General features: G+C 54.3%; 1 protein-coding gene and 1 gene segment (V, D, J or C); both read right to left on the reverse strand.

Annotated features, from left to right (window-relative positions):
* LOC144273716 (immunoglobulin lambda-1 light chain-like) overlaps positions 1 to 15,226 on the reverse strand; it is a 191,080-nt gene that overhangs the window by 34,584 nt on the left and 141,270 nt on the right. The window lies entirely within an intron of this gene.
* Positions 3,587 to 7,116, reverse strand: LOC144273719 (Ig heavy chain V region 3-like). The segment is given in 4 exon segments: positions 3,587 to 3,838; positions 4,298 to 4,372; positions 5,940 to 6,268; positions 6,860 to 7,116. Coding segments are annotated over 3 exon segments (438 nt in total).

Here is a 15,226-nt window from a genome sequence, read left to right on the forward strand (position 1 = left end):
CCCAGCAATGCGCTGGGAAGGGAGAGGGAAGGGTGCTGTGTGTCTGTCTGTCTTTCCTCCTCTCGCTGTGTCTCACCCGTCTGCGGAACAGCAGGCAGACCCAAGCCAGGTCCCAGTGTGGCACACCCCCTCTGGGCCAGCTCTGTTAGTGTGATGGAAGCGGTAGGGTTGGGGTTTCCTGTGTCCCCGAGGATTCACACCTCCCGGGTACCCCTACAGTGACTAAGTGTCTAGGCCTTTCCGCAGTGAGCGCACCAGGTCTCTGCCCCCTGGTTCCCCAGGGAGCTGACTTTACACCTCTGGGCCTGGAGCCGGGGTCAGGAGGTTTTGTCCGAGCTCACACCGGCTTCCCCGCTCTGTGTGTCTCTAACAGTATTCTTGCCAGCATGTTAAAGAAGTATGGGCTGGATGAATGGACTATAAGGTGGGTAGAAAATTGGCTAGATTGTCGGGCTCAACAGATAGTGATCAATGGCTCCATGTCTATTTGGCAGCCAGTAGCAAGTGGAGTGCCCCAAGGGTCGGTCCTGGGGCCAGTTTTGTTCAATATCTTCATTAATGATCTGGAGGATGGTGTGGATTGCACCCTCAACAAGTTTGCAGATGACACTAAACTGGGAGGAGTGGTAGATACGCTGAAGGCTAGGGATAGGATACAGAGGGACCTAGACAAATTGGAGGATTGGGCCAAAAGAAATCTGATGAGGTTCAACAAGGACAAGTTCAGAGTCCTGCAGTTAGGACGGAAGAATCCCATGCACTGCTACAGACCAGGGACCGAATGGCTTGGCAGCAGTTGTGCAGAAAAGGACCTAGGGGTTACAGTGGACGAGAAGCTGGATATGAGTCAACAGTGTGCCCTTGTTGCCAAGAAGGCCAATGGCATTTTGGGCTGTATAAGTAGGGGCATTGCCGGCAGATCAAGGGACGTGATCGTTCCCCTCTATTTGACACTGGTGAGGCCTCCTCTGGAGTACTGTGTCCAGTTTTGGGCCCCACACTACAAGAAGGATGTGGAAAAATTGGAAAGAGTCCAGCGGAGGGCAACAAAAATGATTAGGGGACTGGAACACATGACTTATGAGGAGAGGCTGAGAGAACTGGGATTGTTTAGTCTATGGAAGAGAAGAATGAGGCGGGATTTGATAGCTGCTTTCAACTACTTGAAAGGGGGTTCCAAAGAGGATGGCTCTAGACTGTTCTCAATGGTAGCAGATGACAGAACGAGGAATAATGGTCTCAAGGTGCAGTAGGGGAGGTTTAGGTTGGATATTAGGAAAAACTTTTTAACTAGGAGGGTGGTGAAACACTGGAATGCGTTCTCTAGGGAGGTGATGTGAGGATGTGAGGCAGCAGGGAGGGGGGAGTGTTGACCTGGGAATGTGCCCTGGGGATGGGAGACCTGAGAGCCTATAACCTGAGCCAGGAGGGGGCGGGGGAGGTAACACCTCTGCCCAGGAATGTGGACAGAGGCTGCAGCAGGGAGCCTGCTGCGGGGGGTTAGTTTCAGTTTGGGGCTGGGTGGCAGAACACAGGGAACCCCAGGGCTGGGGTCTAAGCTCTCTGCTCCCCCAGAAGGACTTGACTGAGGGGTCCTGGTTGTACCCCCAAGCTCTGTTTGAGAGTGTGTTCCTGTTGTCCAATAAACCTTCCATTTTACTGGCTGGCTGAGAGTCTCAGTGGATCCCAGGAAGAGGGGTGCTGGGCCTGGACTCCCCCACACTCCGTGACAGTGGTGGAATCTCCTTCCTTAGAAGTTTTTAAGGTCAGGCTTGACAAAGCCCTGGCTGGGATGATTTAATTGGGGATCGGTCCTGCTTTGAGCAGGGGGTTGGAGTGGATGACCTCCTGAGGTCCCTTCCAACCCTGATATGCTATGATTCTAACAGCGCAGTGTGATACCGGGCGGTGTCCTCCCATCTCAGGCTGCTCATTCCCAGGTACAGCTCACTCTTGGCGTTGTCTCTGGAGATGTTTCAGAGTAACAGCCGTGTTAGTCTGTATTCGCAAAAAGAAAAGGAGTACTTGTGGCACCTTAGAGACTAACCAATTTATTTGAGCATGAGCTTTCCTGAGCTACAGCTCACTTCATCGGATGCATACCGTGGAAACTGCAGCAGACTTTATATATACACAGAGAATATGAAACAATACCTCCTCCTACCCCACTGTCCTGCTGGTAATAGCTTATCTAAAGTAATCATCAGGTTAGACCATTTCCAGCACAAATCCAGGTTTTCTCACCCTCCACCCTCCCACACAAATTTACTCTCCTGCTGGTGATAGCCCATCCAAAGTGACAACTCTTTACACAATGTGCATGATAATCAAGTTAGGCCATTTCCTGCACAAATCCAGGTTCTCTCACTCTCTCACCCCCCTCCAAAAACCCACCCCCATACACACACAAACTCACTCTCCTGCTGGTAATAGCTCATCCAAACTGACCACTCTCCAAGTTTAAATCCAAGTTAAACCAGAACATCTGGGGGGAGGGGGGGTAGGAAAAAACAAGAGGAAATAGGCTACCTTGCATAATGACTTAGCCACTCCCAGTCTCTATTTAAGCCTAAATTAATAGTATCCAATTTGCAAATGATCCTGAAGCAAATACTCACCAACAACCACATACCACACAACAGAACCACTAACCCAGGAACTTATCCTTGCAACAAAGCCCGTTGCCAATTGTGCCCACATATCTATTCAGGGGACACCATCACAGGGCCTAATAACATCAGCCACACTATCAGAGGCTCATTCACCTGCACATCCACCAATGTGATATATGCCATCATGTGCCAGCAATGCCCCTCTGCCATGTACATTGGTCAAACTGGACAGTCTCTATGTAAAAGAATAAATGGACACAAATCAGATGTCAAGAATTATAACATTCATAAACCAGTCGGAGAACACTTCAATCTCTCTGGTCACGCAATCACAGACATGAAGGTCACTATCTTAAAACAAAAAAACTTCAAATCCAGACTCCAGCGAGAAACTGCTGAATTGGAATTCATTTGCAAATTGGATACTATTAATTTAGGCTTAAATAGAGACTGGGAGTGGCTAAGTCATTATGCAAGGTAGCCTATTTCCTCTTGTTTTTTCCTAACCCCCCCCCCCCCCCCAGATGTTCTGGTTTAACTTGGATTTAAACTTGGAGAGTGGTCAGTTTGGATGAGCTATTACCAGCAGGAGAGTGAGTTTGTGTGTGTATGGGGGTGGGTTTTTGGAGGGGGGTGAGAGAGTGAGAGAACCTGGATTTGTGCAGGAAATGGCCTAACTTGATTGTCATGCACATTGTGTAAAGAGTTGTCACTTTGGATGGGCTATCACCAGCAGGAGAGTAAATTTGTGTGGGGGGGTGGAGGGTGAGAAAACCTGGATTTGTGCTGGAAATGGCCTAACCTGATGATTACTTTAGATAAGCTATTACCAGCAGGACAGTGGGGTGGGAGGAGGTATTGTTTCATATTCTCTGTGTATATATAAAGTCTGCTGCAGTTTCCACGGTATGCATCCGATGAAGTGAGCTGTAGCTCAGGAAAGCTCATGCTCAAATAAATTGGTTAGTCTCTAAGGTGCCACAAGTACTCCTTTTCTCTCTGGAGATGGTGAATCGCCCTTGAACCTCAATCCACTTAACAAGAACTAGACCCATCCTAGTCAATACGTGAGACAAACAGCAGTCCTTTCCCCGGACTCTGACGATACCAGTGTATTCAATAGGTGTTGAAGGCGAGCCCGGTGCCATTACAGGGGAGCCGGATGCACTCCCGTTCATTTCTACCAGCCCCCCCAGACTCCACCAGCTGCATCTGGGACTGGGCACCTGATGGAGAAAACACATTAATGAGCACAAGGATCATTGTTCATACCTGTGGACTCTCACTAGGGTGATAAGCGGATATAAGCAACAGAGACAGACAGACATGTTACTAGCTAAGACAGTGGGTGGAAAGCATACAGGGAGAGAGCCTACCGTAGTGGGGGAAATCCGGATGGGGAGAGGGATAATACAGCACAGGAACAATGGATGGATGAATAGCTAGTGGGGGATTAGAAACATACAGATGAGATAATGATGTGCATGGAACATTGTATAAGAAAGAAAGAAAGAAAGAAAGAAAAAGAAAATACACCATGATGCCTAGATGGATGCGAATGTGTGGATGATAGATAGGTGGATGGATACTAAGGCGGTTTATACAGACAAACAAAGACCTAGGTACACTCTGCAATTCAATATACATAATCTTTACATTCCCTGTATTTTCGAACATTTTCTCACCTTTCCAATTTGCTAAAAGGAACCCAAATTGTCCCCACGCCGGCATTGCTCGCTGAGCTTGAGGGTCACTTCTCCCTGTAAAGACGAGGAGGGGCTTAGCCCTTAACGGCACAAACTGCTTCTGTCTCACCCTCCCAGGCAGAGGCGACTGCCGGGTTTGGAACAGGAAACAAAGTCACCCCCTGTCACGGAGTCCCCGGGCGATGCTCTGGAACTGCTCCCCATGAAGCCAGTCAGGACTCTGGGGCAGTCGCCTTTCTGTGAGCAGCCTGTCTTCAGGACACACAGCTCACACAGCTTCCACCTTCCTGGGTCTGACCTCGGAACATTCAGCATCCTCTGCCCCTCCCTGCGCTTCCCCCCAGCGAGTCCACCCAGGCAGGGCTCCTGGGGAAGCCAGAGGGTCCTGCACCCCAACTTCGCAGTCAGACGTGACTCTCAGCCAGCCAATAAAACAGAAGGTTTATTAGACGACAGGAACATGGTCTAAAACAGAGCTTGCAGGTGCAGAGAACGGGACCCCTCAGCTGGGTCCATTTTGGGGGGCAGTGAGCCAGACAACCACGTCTGCACTTCACTCCATGTCCCAGCCAGCCCCAAACTGAAAACCCCCTCCAGCCCCTCCTCCTCTGGGCTTTGTTCCTTTCCCGGGCCAGGTGGTCACCTGATTCCTTTGTTCTCCAACCCTTCAGCTCTCACCTTGCAGGGGGGGAAGGGCCCAGGCCATCAGTTGCCAGGAAACAGGGTGTTGGCCATTCTCTGTATCCAGACTCCTGCACACACATGCCCTCTAGGGCTCTGCAATGATCATACACCCTTACTCCACCCCCTAGATACTTAAGAACTGCCGAGGGGAAACTGAGGCACCCCCACACTATTCAGAGGAAACATTAAGAACAGTCCCACTTCGTCACACCGCCCTGCCCCACACCCTGCCCCTGGAGAGGGGCGAAGACTCCGGGCTGATGGGTGTCAGGGCGCCCCGGGAACAGGGTGAGTTATTGTGAGGTTCTTACACCAACCAGAAGTGTGTTGGGCGCCGCTACAATGGACAAATGAAAACCCAGAGCTCTGCTCCTGGGACCACAAAGCCGAGACCCCGGTGAGAAATGCCCCAGGGCAGCCTGAGACGGGCGTGATGCATACCATATCTCTGTCACACACACACACACGTGTTCTCTCTCTCTCTGCCCGGCTCACACAGTCACATACAGACACACCCACGCGTGGCGATTCAGGGCCAGTTTTTCTCCTCTCTCTCCGTGCAGCGGCCCTTTCAGGGAGCAGGGGCCGGGCTCACGGGGATGGGCGCTGGGACGCAGCGCTCTGGAGTGCATAGGACGAGCGCCCTCATGCTGTCCCTGCAGCTCCCCTTTTCACATCACTCGGGGGGAGGTGGGTCCAGCCTAGGGATCGAGGGTGGGGCCCACACGCTGCGGGAAGGGGGCAGCTGGCAGCAGACTGGCAAGCGGTGGGGCTGGGGGTTCCTGTGTTCTCCGGCAGTCACCTCTGGTGCCCCCTGCAGTGACTCACTTTCCCTTCCCTCCCTGCACGGAGCGCACCAGGTCTCTCCGCTCCTCAGAGAACAGACTTTCCCCCTGGGGCCCGGGGAAGGGTTGTTTTTTTTTGTCTGAGCTCTCACCGGCTTCGCGCACTGTGCGTCTGGAGCAGCGCAGTGATACCGGGCGGTGTCCCCCCGCCTCAGGCGGCTCATTCCCAGGTACAGCTCGCTCCTGGCGTTGTCCCTGGAGATGGTGAATCGCCCTTGGACCCAGTCCGCGTAACGTGGGTCTGACCCGTCGTAGTTAATACGTGAAACAAACTCCGGTCCTTTCCCGGGACGCTGCCGGTACCAGAACATGTCGTAGCTGCTGAAGGAGAAGCCGGAGCCTTTACAGGAGAGCCGGATGGACTCCCCTTCATTTCTAACAGCCCCCCCGGACTCCACCAGCTGCATCTGGGACTGGGCACCTGGTGGAGAAAGCACATTAATAAGCATAATGATAAATGGTCATACCTAATGACTCTCACTAGAGTGATAAGGGGCATCTAAGCAACAGAGATAGAGAAGTTTCAAACTAATAGAGTGGAGGAAAGCATAGCTGGAGACAGAAGACATTAGAGGGGGAAATGCGGATGGATAGAGAGGTAAGTACAGCGCAGGGACACTAGATGAATGAATAGCTGCTGGGGGATTAGAAACATACAAAGAGATGGGATAATGATATGCATGGAACATTGTATAGATTGGACTGTGAAAGAAAGAAAGAAAGAAAGAAAGAAAGAAAGAAAGAAAGAAAGAAAGAAAGAAAGAAAGAAAGAAAGAAAGAAAGAAAGAAAGAAAGAAAGAAAGAAAATATGATGTTGCCTGGATGGATTCAAATTCATGGCGGTGATAGATAGATAGATAGATAGATAGATAGATAGATAGATAGATAGATAGATAGATAGATAGATAGATAGATGATACTAAGGAGGTTTATACAGACAAACAGAAATAGATACACTACAATTAAAAAGACAAAATTTCTAGGTTCCCTGTATTTTCAAACATTTTCTCACCTTTCCAAGCGGCTAAAAGGAACACAAACTGTACCCACACCGGCATTGCTCGCTGAGCTGGAGGGTCACTTCTCCCTGTCAGGATAATGGGGCGGCGGGGGGCGGTTCCAGCCCTTAAGGGCACAAACACAAGGCGCAGCCGCTTCTGTCTATTGCAGCCTCCCAGCCGCTGCTACTTGGTTTGGAAAGGAAACGAAGTCACCCCCCTTCCCACACCCTGCCCCGGAGAGGGGCGGAGACTCCAGGCTGATGGGTGTCAGGGCGCCCCTGGAACAGGGCGGGTTCTTGTGAGGTTCTCACATCCACCTGAAGTGTGTCAGGCGCTGCAGGGCACAAGCGCAGACCCAGAGCTCTGCTCCCAGCACCTCACAGCCGAGACCCCGGTGAGAAATGCCCCAGAGCAGCCTGAGACCGGCCTGCTGCAGACAAACCTCCCCGGGAAAACAAACGCCGCTCCAGGCTCGCGAGCAATGGTCTCTGGATGTCGGAAGAGGCTTTGGGATTCCCCTGGTAACTATCTCCCCCAGGGACACAAGGGGCCGCTCATCGCCGGGGAATAAAGTCTCACATCCGGGCTGGGGGGTCAGGCTGCCCCCGTGCGCTCGAGTCTCTTTGATCCGCTCCTGCAGACACTGTGACCCGCGCTCAGGTTTGGCAGAGGGGGCCGGGATGACACACCGCCTGGTTTGAGTCTCGGTCCCTTCTTCAACCCGCAGGGATGCGTCTCTCCCAGCTGGTCTCTCCCTCGGTCTCCAACTGCCCTGAAAGTCGCTGTGAAATGTACCCACCCCCCTTTTTGTCCCAGGCCCCCCTTTGTCTGTGTCGCTGGGCCCCTCTCCTGGCGCAGTGGTCGGTGGCGGGGTCCGCAGCTCTCGGGGACAGCAGCTGCAGAGAGACCTGGCTCCTGGCGGTGTCTCTGGAGAGGGTGAGGCGGTTCCGGAGAGGCTGCGCCGGGAATGGAGTCCCAGAGCAGGTGATAACGCCCAGGTATTCTAGTCCTGTCTCTGGAGACGCCGGGATCCGCTACCACAGGTAATCGCTGCTCGCTATCGATTCCCCAGAGACCGGGCAGGTCAGAGTGAGGGGCTCGGAGACCTTCCCCACCCCAGGGCTGGGCTCCACCAGCCCCACCTAGGAAAGGGCACCTGGAACAGAGGGGAGGGGTAAGTCTAAACTTTCCATGGAGCCCCCCAGAGTTCCCGGGGACCGGGCCCCTCAGTGCTCACCTGGAAAGCCAGAGAGCGCGCAAAGCACCAGCCACCAAGCCCTTAGCATGTCTGTACCCGGGGGGAGGGGGAAAGCCAATGAGCCCCACAGCCACCGATGCAGCTTCTGCGGGAGACAAATGCCTGGGACAGGACAGCAGCGGCCTCCGTGCGTGTGTAGGTCGGGGGAGGAGGGTGTGTGGGGAACAGCGACTCTCTCGGAGTGTGGCTGTGGTCATGAGAGGGTGTGAAATTCTCTGGGGGTTTGGTTCTCCCTCTCTCGTCCGTTCTCCCTCCATCTGGGTGAGTGTTTCAGAGCAGCAGCCGTGTTCGTCTGTAGTCGCAAAAAGAAAAGGAGGACTTGTGGCACCTTAGAGACTCACAAATCTATTTGAGCATAAGCTTTCGTGAGCTACAGCTCACTTCATCAGAATGCATCCGATTAGTGAGCTGTAGCTCAGAAAGCTCATGCTCCAGTAAATTTGCTAGTCTCTAAGGTGCCACAAGTCCTCCTTTTCTTTGAGTGAGTGTGTGCATCTTTCTACTACTTATCTATCCATGTCATACATCCCTTTCTCTATCTGATACTCATCTAATCTATCTGTCTATCAAACCTGTCTCTGTATTGATCTATCCAGCCTACCCCCACCAAACAGGGGCGCATACATCCCATATACAAGCCTCTCTCTCCTCCTCAAATGTCTGCAACCCAGCACAGCAGGGCAGACCCGGACTGGGCTGTCTCACTCTCTTCCCTGCTCTATGGAGGGCAGTTGTGCCGCGGTGTGTGTGTGTCCCAGGATATCAACAAGACAAGTTGGGTGAGGTAATATCTTCCCAGGAAGGTGGAGGGCTATTCTCACTCACTGCCGGTGTTGAGTTTTCACCTGGCCAGTTTTCACTATTACCTCTCCCATGGCCAGTAAGCCGGACAATTACTGCAGTTAAAGGTGCACTGAAGCCATTGGAAGCTGCTGCCTGTGAAACCCGCCCTTTTCTTCGGGAACCCACCAATCAGGATCTGGGAGCCTAATTTGAACTTCCTACACTGAAAAAACCATATCCCTGCCCTAGTGGAACAATCATTGGGCTGGGTCCCAGGACACCCCGGTTTCATTCCTAGCTGGGGCACCAAGGGGAAGCCAAAGGGGCAGCATCAGATCTGCCAGCAGCTAGTGACATCTGACCCTGTCCCCTTTTGGCTGCCCCCTGCCACAGCTCGGAGTCCACCAAAGAAATTCTGACCCCGCCCGCCCCTTAGAGGCTGCTTGGGAATCATCTAAGTGAGGGAGCGCACGAGAGAGCGGGGGGGCTGCCCCCTAGGGACAGGGGCGGGGAGAGAGGAAGCTCGCTGCTCGCCCAGATGGGCAGGTGTGCAGCAAAGAAAACGGGGCCTGCTACCCTCCAGTGTTTCCTCCCCCAGCCCTGACCTGTCTCTGCAGCCCCACAAAAGCCGTGGCCTTCACGCGCTGATCGTGGCGTTGGGGCCATTTTCTCCTTGGTTCAGCTCTCTGTGTGTCTGACTCTTCCCCTGGGCTGTGCCCCGCGGCGGGCTGTGACTGCAAAGGGGATGTTTTTGTGCGCGGTTAGATTCCCTGCCAGTCACTGTGTCTCTCTGACAGTGATACACCGCCGCGTCCTCGGGTCTCAGGCCGGTCATTTGCAAATAGAGCAGGTTGCTGGGGTTGTCTCTGGAGATGGTGAATCGCCCTTTCACCGACTCAGCGTATCTCTTGTCGGTTCCGGCCCAATAACTAATGCCGGACACCCACTCGGGTCCCTTCCCGGGAGACTGTCGGTACCAGTGCATCCAGTAGTCACCAAAAGTGAACCCGGAGGCTTTACAGGAGATGCTGATAGACTCTCCTGCCATTTTCACGCCTCCCCCAGACTCCACCAGCTGAGCCTGCAAATTGGCCCCTGAGGACAGAACAGAGAACGATCTTAGCCTTGTGCACAGTGACACTGGTCTCCCCGCCCAGCATCTTTTAGGGCCAGAAATCACCTTGGGGAAGTGGTGCCAGGAAAGCAAGGTGCAGCCAGAGGAGCATCTTCTTCTGCTAAGTGGGGAGTGAATTTCCCAGGGAGAGTTGTGGGTGTTGTCACGGAGTCCTTGGGCGATGCTCTGGACCTGCTCCCCATGAAGCCAGGCAGGACTCTGGGGCAGTCACCTTCCTATGAGCAGACTGTCTGCAGGACACACAGCTCACACAGCTTCCACCTTCCTGGGTCTGACCTCGGAGCATTCAGCATCCTCTGCCCCTCCCTGCGCTTCCCACAGCGAGTCCGCTCAGGAGGGGTCCTGGGGAAGCCAGAGGGTCCTGCACCCCAACTTTGCAGTCAGACGGGACTCTCAGCCAGCCAGTAAAACAGAGGGTTTATTAGACAACAGGAACATGGTCTAAAACAGAGCTTGTAGGTGCAGAGAACAGGGACCCTCAGCTGGGTTCATTTTGGGGGGCAGTGAGCCAGACAACCACATCTCCCCTTCACTCCATGTCTCCAACCAGCCCCAAACTGAGACTCCCTCCAGCCCCTCCTCCCCTGGGCTTTGTCCCTTTCCCGGGCAAGGAGATCACCTGATTCCTTTGTTCTCCAACCCTTTAGGTCTCACCTTGCAGGTGGGAAGGGCCCAGGCCATCAGTTGCCAGGAAACAGGGTGTCGGCCATTCTCTGTGTCCAGACCCCTGCACACACCTGCCCTCTAGGGCTCTGCAGTGATCATACACCCTTACTCCACCCCCTAGATACTTAAGAACTGCCTAGGGGAAACTGAGGCACCCCCACACGATTCAGAGGGAACATTAAGAACAGTCCCACCTCGTCACAGGTGTTCACTGCAGACACGTGGGGCTGCAGCTTTTGTCTCCTGCAAGGTCAGGGACACGGCGGGGGTGTGACAGGAAATGTTGTCACTCCATTTGCATCTGTTCCCTTCTTTAAGGACAGACAAATCAACCCCTAGGGGTGGATCGGGAACCTGGCATTCGTGTAGAGGCTCGTCTTTACCGGATACATTTACTCTCCAGAGGCTTAGTGAGGCGGCCTGGGAAAACCAGGGGTAATTTCCTGGACCGGAAAACAAATCTCTCAAGTGGAGGCGCTTGTGTTTTCTAGCAGGCTCATCAATACCGCTCTGGAGTTGCCAGCTCTGCCCGCAGTGACTAGCGAGCGCTCCCCTTGGGTCCTTTGTGTAATTCAAGTCGGAAATGGGCATTTTCTTACCAGCCTGGGTTGCGCGAGAGCCGACATTGGGCACGGGTCCTCTCTTGGATTAGGCTCCTCACCACGCCGCCACTCGGACCAATGGCGGAGTAAAGGAATCGGGATCCCTTGCATCTGAACGCGTGGCCGGAGGAACAGCCCTTCCCCCGCGGGCGAAGGCAGGACACACACGGTCTCTGGCGATGCGCTGGGAAAGAAATCCCGGGGCAGCGCTGCCCAGTGCCGCGCTAAGAACCGGGGCCTCTGCTCCCCAGAACTCGGACAGTCCCGCACCAGCGCGCACAGTGCCGGTGTGGAGCCAGCCATTTGGCTGCGGTTCCCCACCTCTCTGCACGGAAGGAGAAGCTGGGGACGGGGAGAGGTGTGCGCTAAAGGGGGGTTAAAATAGCCCTGAAGTTCTGCAAGCTCCAGTTTCCAACTTGAGTAAAAACCCACAGGAGAAGCTGGGTTCAGCCGAAGTTCACTAATCCCAGTTAAGAACTGGCTGGTTTTATTTCCTTTGACTGAAGTGAAAACATCCCCACTGGGGCCCAGACTGCCGGAGCGATTACAATATTTTTCAGATATGCCTCTGTCACACACAGAGAAGTATTAAACACAAAAACATAGACAGCATTGAGACAGTGCCGAATAATCACTAGCTAAATTATCCTGACATCGTCTCTGTGAGCTAGGTAGAGAAGTTACAATACTCACCTGCAAGTGGGGGGAGAGGGGGGAGGTTTTGTGGCCTGCAGGGTGCAGTGGGTCACACAGGGGTTCTCAATTTTTTTTCACCATGCCCTCTTTTGAAAATATTTCAGGCTGCGATGACCCACTCCCGCCCCCCCCAAAAAAGTGATAGCAAATTACTGCGCATTCTCCCTGGAGCACACTCATGGAATGGCCACCCTGGTTTCTGCGCTGCCTTCAGAGCTGGCTGCCCGAGAGCGGCAGTTGCTCTACCCGCACTCACTCCTCCCAGATGTATTTTTGTGATCTCCCACCTGCAACAGCCTTGTGACCTCCTTGGGGTCAGGACCCTCAGTCTGAGAAATTGCTGGACTGGACGATCCTGATGGATCCTTCGGGCCTTACAGTCTCGGAGTCTCGGAGTCTATCTCGCCTGAGCTAGGCGAGCAGGAGAGAGAAATAACTGGAGGGAAACTTCATGAATAAACTCGGAAGATAAGGGAAGGTCCAGTGTCTGTGCAGAGCCCAGCGCAAAGGGGCCTGGTCCATGAATGGGGTTGCAAGGCACTAGGATAATAAAGTCCAATAATAATAATTGGGGAAGACTGACGGATCACCCAATGGGAAGGTTCCCCTGAATTCTCCGGTGTACTTTAGGGCACCTTGGCGGGTTTCCATTTCAGACGCCCTCAGGTTTGCTAGTGAACCCCGCAGAGCTCAGATCTTTCCCCTGCTCTCAGACCAGGGTGTCTGGGTTCATATCCCTGCCCTGTGCTCAGAGAACAACCCCTCCTGCACAGACACACACCCTGCCCCCTGAGCGTCCACGACACTGCACAAGGGCGCCACCCAGGGGCTGCAGGGGGTCGGTGGGTGGGTGAGTGGCCGGCTATGTGGTGCGGGTCAGGGGACACCGGAGTTCAGGGGCTGATGTTAGTCACCGGACGCTCACGAATCCCCTGGTCTGAACGAAGCGAGTTTTTGTGTCAACTCAGACCGGCTTCCCCTCACTGTGTCTCCCGCACAGTGATACCGGGCGGTGTCCTCGGGTCCCAGGCGGCTCATTTGCAGATACAGCTGGCTCTTGGCGTTGTCCCTGGAGACGGTGAATCGCCCTTTCACGGAGCCAGGGTAATCTTTGCTCCCACCAGTGCTGGTGATCCAGGAGACCCATTCCAGCCCCTTCCCGGGGCGCTGCCGGTACCAGAACATGGTGTAGCTGCCGATAGTGAATCCGGAGCCCGTGCAGGAGAGCCGCCTGGAGCCGCCGGTGGTCGCAGCCCCGCCGCCGGACTCCACCAGCCGCCCCTGCGCCTCGGCCCCTGGGGAACAAGCCGGGGTAGGGGCGTGAGAGCGGGTGGGAACAATCCCCTCGGGCCAGGTCTGGGCAACGGCTCCAGCTTTGGCCACAGTCTAATGTAAGGGGGGAAAATTCTGTTCTCCCCAAAATATTTATGAGAAAAATGAAAACCCTTTGGGGGTTTTCAGCCGCCGCCTCTCAGACGAGACAAATACATGGTATGAAACCGGAAACAAAATCCGTGTGTCCCGATTTATTCCTGAGGAATCTCCCCTCCCCCGCTCCTGTCAATCGATATTAACAACCCAATCAACAACCCCCCTGATTTCCCCCCGCCCCTTTCCAAGCAACTTTGGACGCTGCTGCGATGAAAGCAAAATGGAGCCACCACCGCATCGTCTCTGCGCGTCTGCGGCCAGTCCTCGCCCTGGGGACGGGTCCGGAGCTGCTCCCTGCACGGACAGAGCTTCTCCGCGGGTCGCAGGGTCAGGGGCGGGTAGGAACAGCCCGGAAAGAGAGTCTCTGTAGGGGAAAATGTGCATAGCCCCGCCTCATTTAAAATAGCACTCGGAGAAATCCCGCCCCTGCCTTGCTGAGCTATTGATGAACATCCCAGGGAGCAGGGTGGCTAATATCACTCAACTGGGCGGGGGCGGGGGGAGGGGGACCTGCCTTTTCACCTGGCCAGTTATCTGAGACAGGGCCCGGTCACCGGTCAGTTACTGCAGTTAAAGGTGCATTGGAGACATTGGAAGCTGCTGCCTGTGAAACCCGCCCTTTTCTTCGGGAACCCACCAGTCAGGATCCGGGAGACTAGTCTGAACCTCCTACACTGGAAAAACCATATCCCTGCCCTAGTGGTCCAATGACTGGGCTCGGTCCCAGGGCACCTGGGTTTCATTCCTAGCTGGGGCACCAAGGGGAAGCCAAAGGGGCAGCCTTAGATCTGCCAGCAGCTAGTGACATCTGACCCTGTCCCCTTTTGCTGCCCCCTGCCACAGCTCGGAATCCACCAAGGTCTCCCGGGACCCAGGGTGCAACAAATAAATGCTGACCCCTCACGCCCCCCAGAGGCCGCTTGGGAATCATCGACGTGAAGGAGCGAAGAGGGATCAGGGCGCTGCCCCCTAGGGGCAGGGTGTGGGAGGGGTGGCACGCTGGTTGCCCGGAGGGGCGGGTGTGCAGCAGAGAACATGGGGGGCTGCTGCACTCCAGTGGTAGGGACTGGAACAGCGGCTGCCTCATATTTGCTACCCCAGCCCTGACCTGACTCTGCAGCCCCACAAAAGTCTTGTCCGTCCCGCGCTGCTGGCAGCGCTGGGGACATTTTCTCCTTGGTTCAGTTCTGTGTGTGTCTTTGGGCTGTGCCCCGCAGGGGGCTGTGACCGCAAAGGGGATGTTTTTGTATGTGGTTAGATTCCCTGCCCGTCACTGTGTCTCTCACACAGTGATACACCGCCGTGTCCTCGGGTCTCAGGCCGGTCATTTGCAAATAGAGCAGGTTGCTGGGGTTGTCTCTGGAGATGGTGAATCGCCCTTTCACTGAATGGCCATAGTCCGCTGAAGTGCTACCGGGGTTAACGTAGGAGATCCACTCTGGCGCTTTCCCGGGAGCCTGGCGGTACCAGAACATCCAATAGTTTCCAAAGGGAAATCCGGAGGCTTTACAGGAGATGCGGATAGACTCTCCTGTGGTTTTAACACCTTCCCCAGACTCCACCAGCTGAATCTGCGAATGGACTCCTGCAAAATTAAAAAAGAGTGTTAATCCTCTCCACCGTAATACTGAGCTTCCCTCTGTATCCAGGCAAGGAATCACCTCTGGGAATTGCTGCCATGAAAGCGAGGGGTAGCCACAGCATCATCTCTTTTCTGACGATTTTGGAGACAATTCTGCAGGAGAGGGCGCAGAGAAGCGGGGATGGGTGTGAGCTGCGGAGACACGTGTCTGTGCCGTCTCCTCTG

Source organism: Eretmochelys imbricata, chromosome 13 (genome assembly GCF_965152235.1).
Source record: "Eretmochelys imbricata isolate rEreImb1 chromosome 13, rEreImb1.hap1, whole genome shotgun sequence".
Taxonomy (NCBI): Eukaryota; Metazoa; Chordata; order Testudines; family Cheloniidae; genus Eretmochelys; species Eretmochelys imbricata.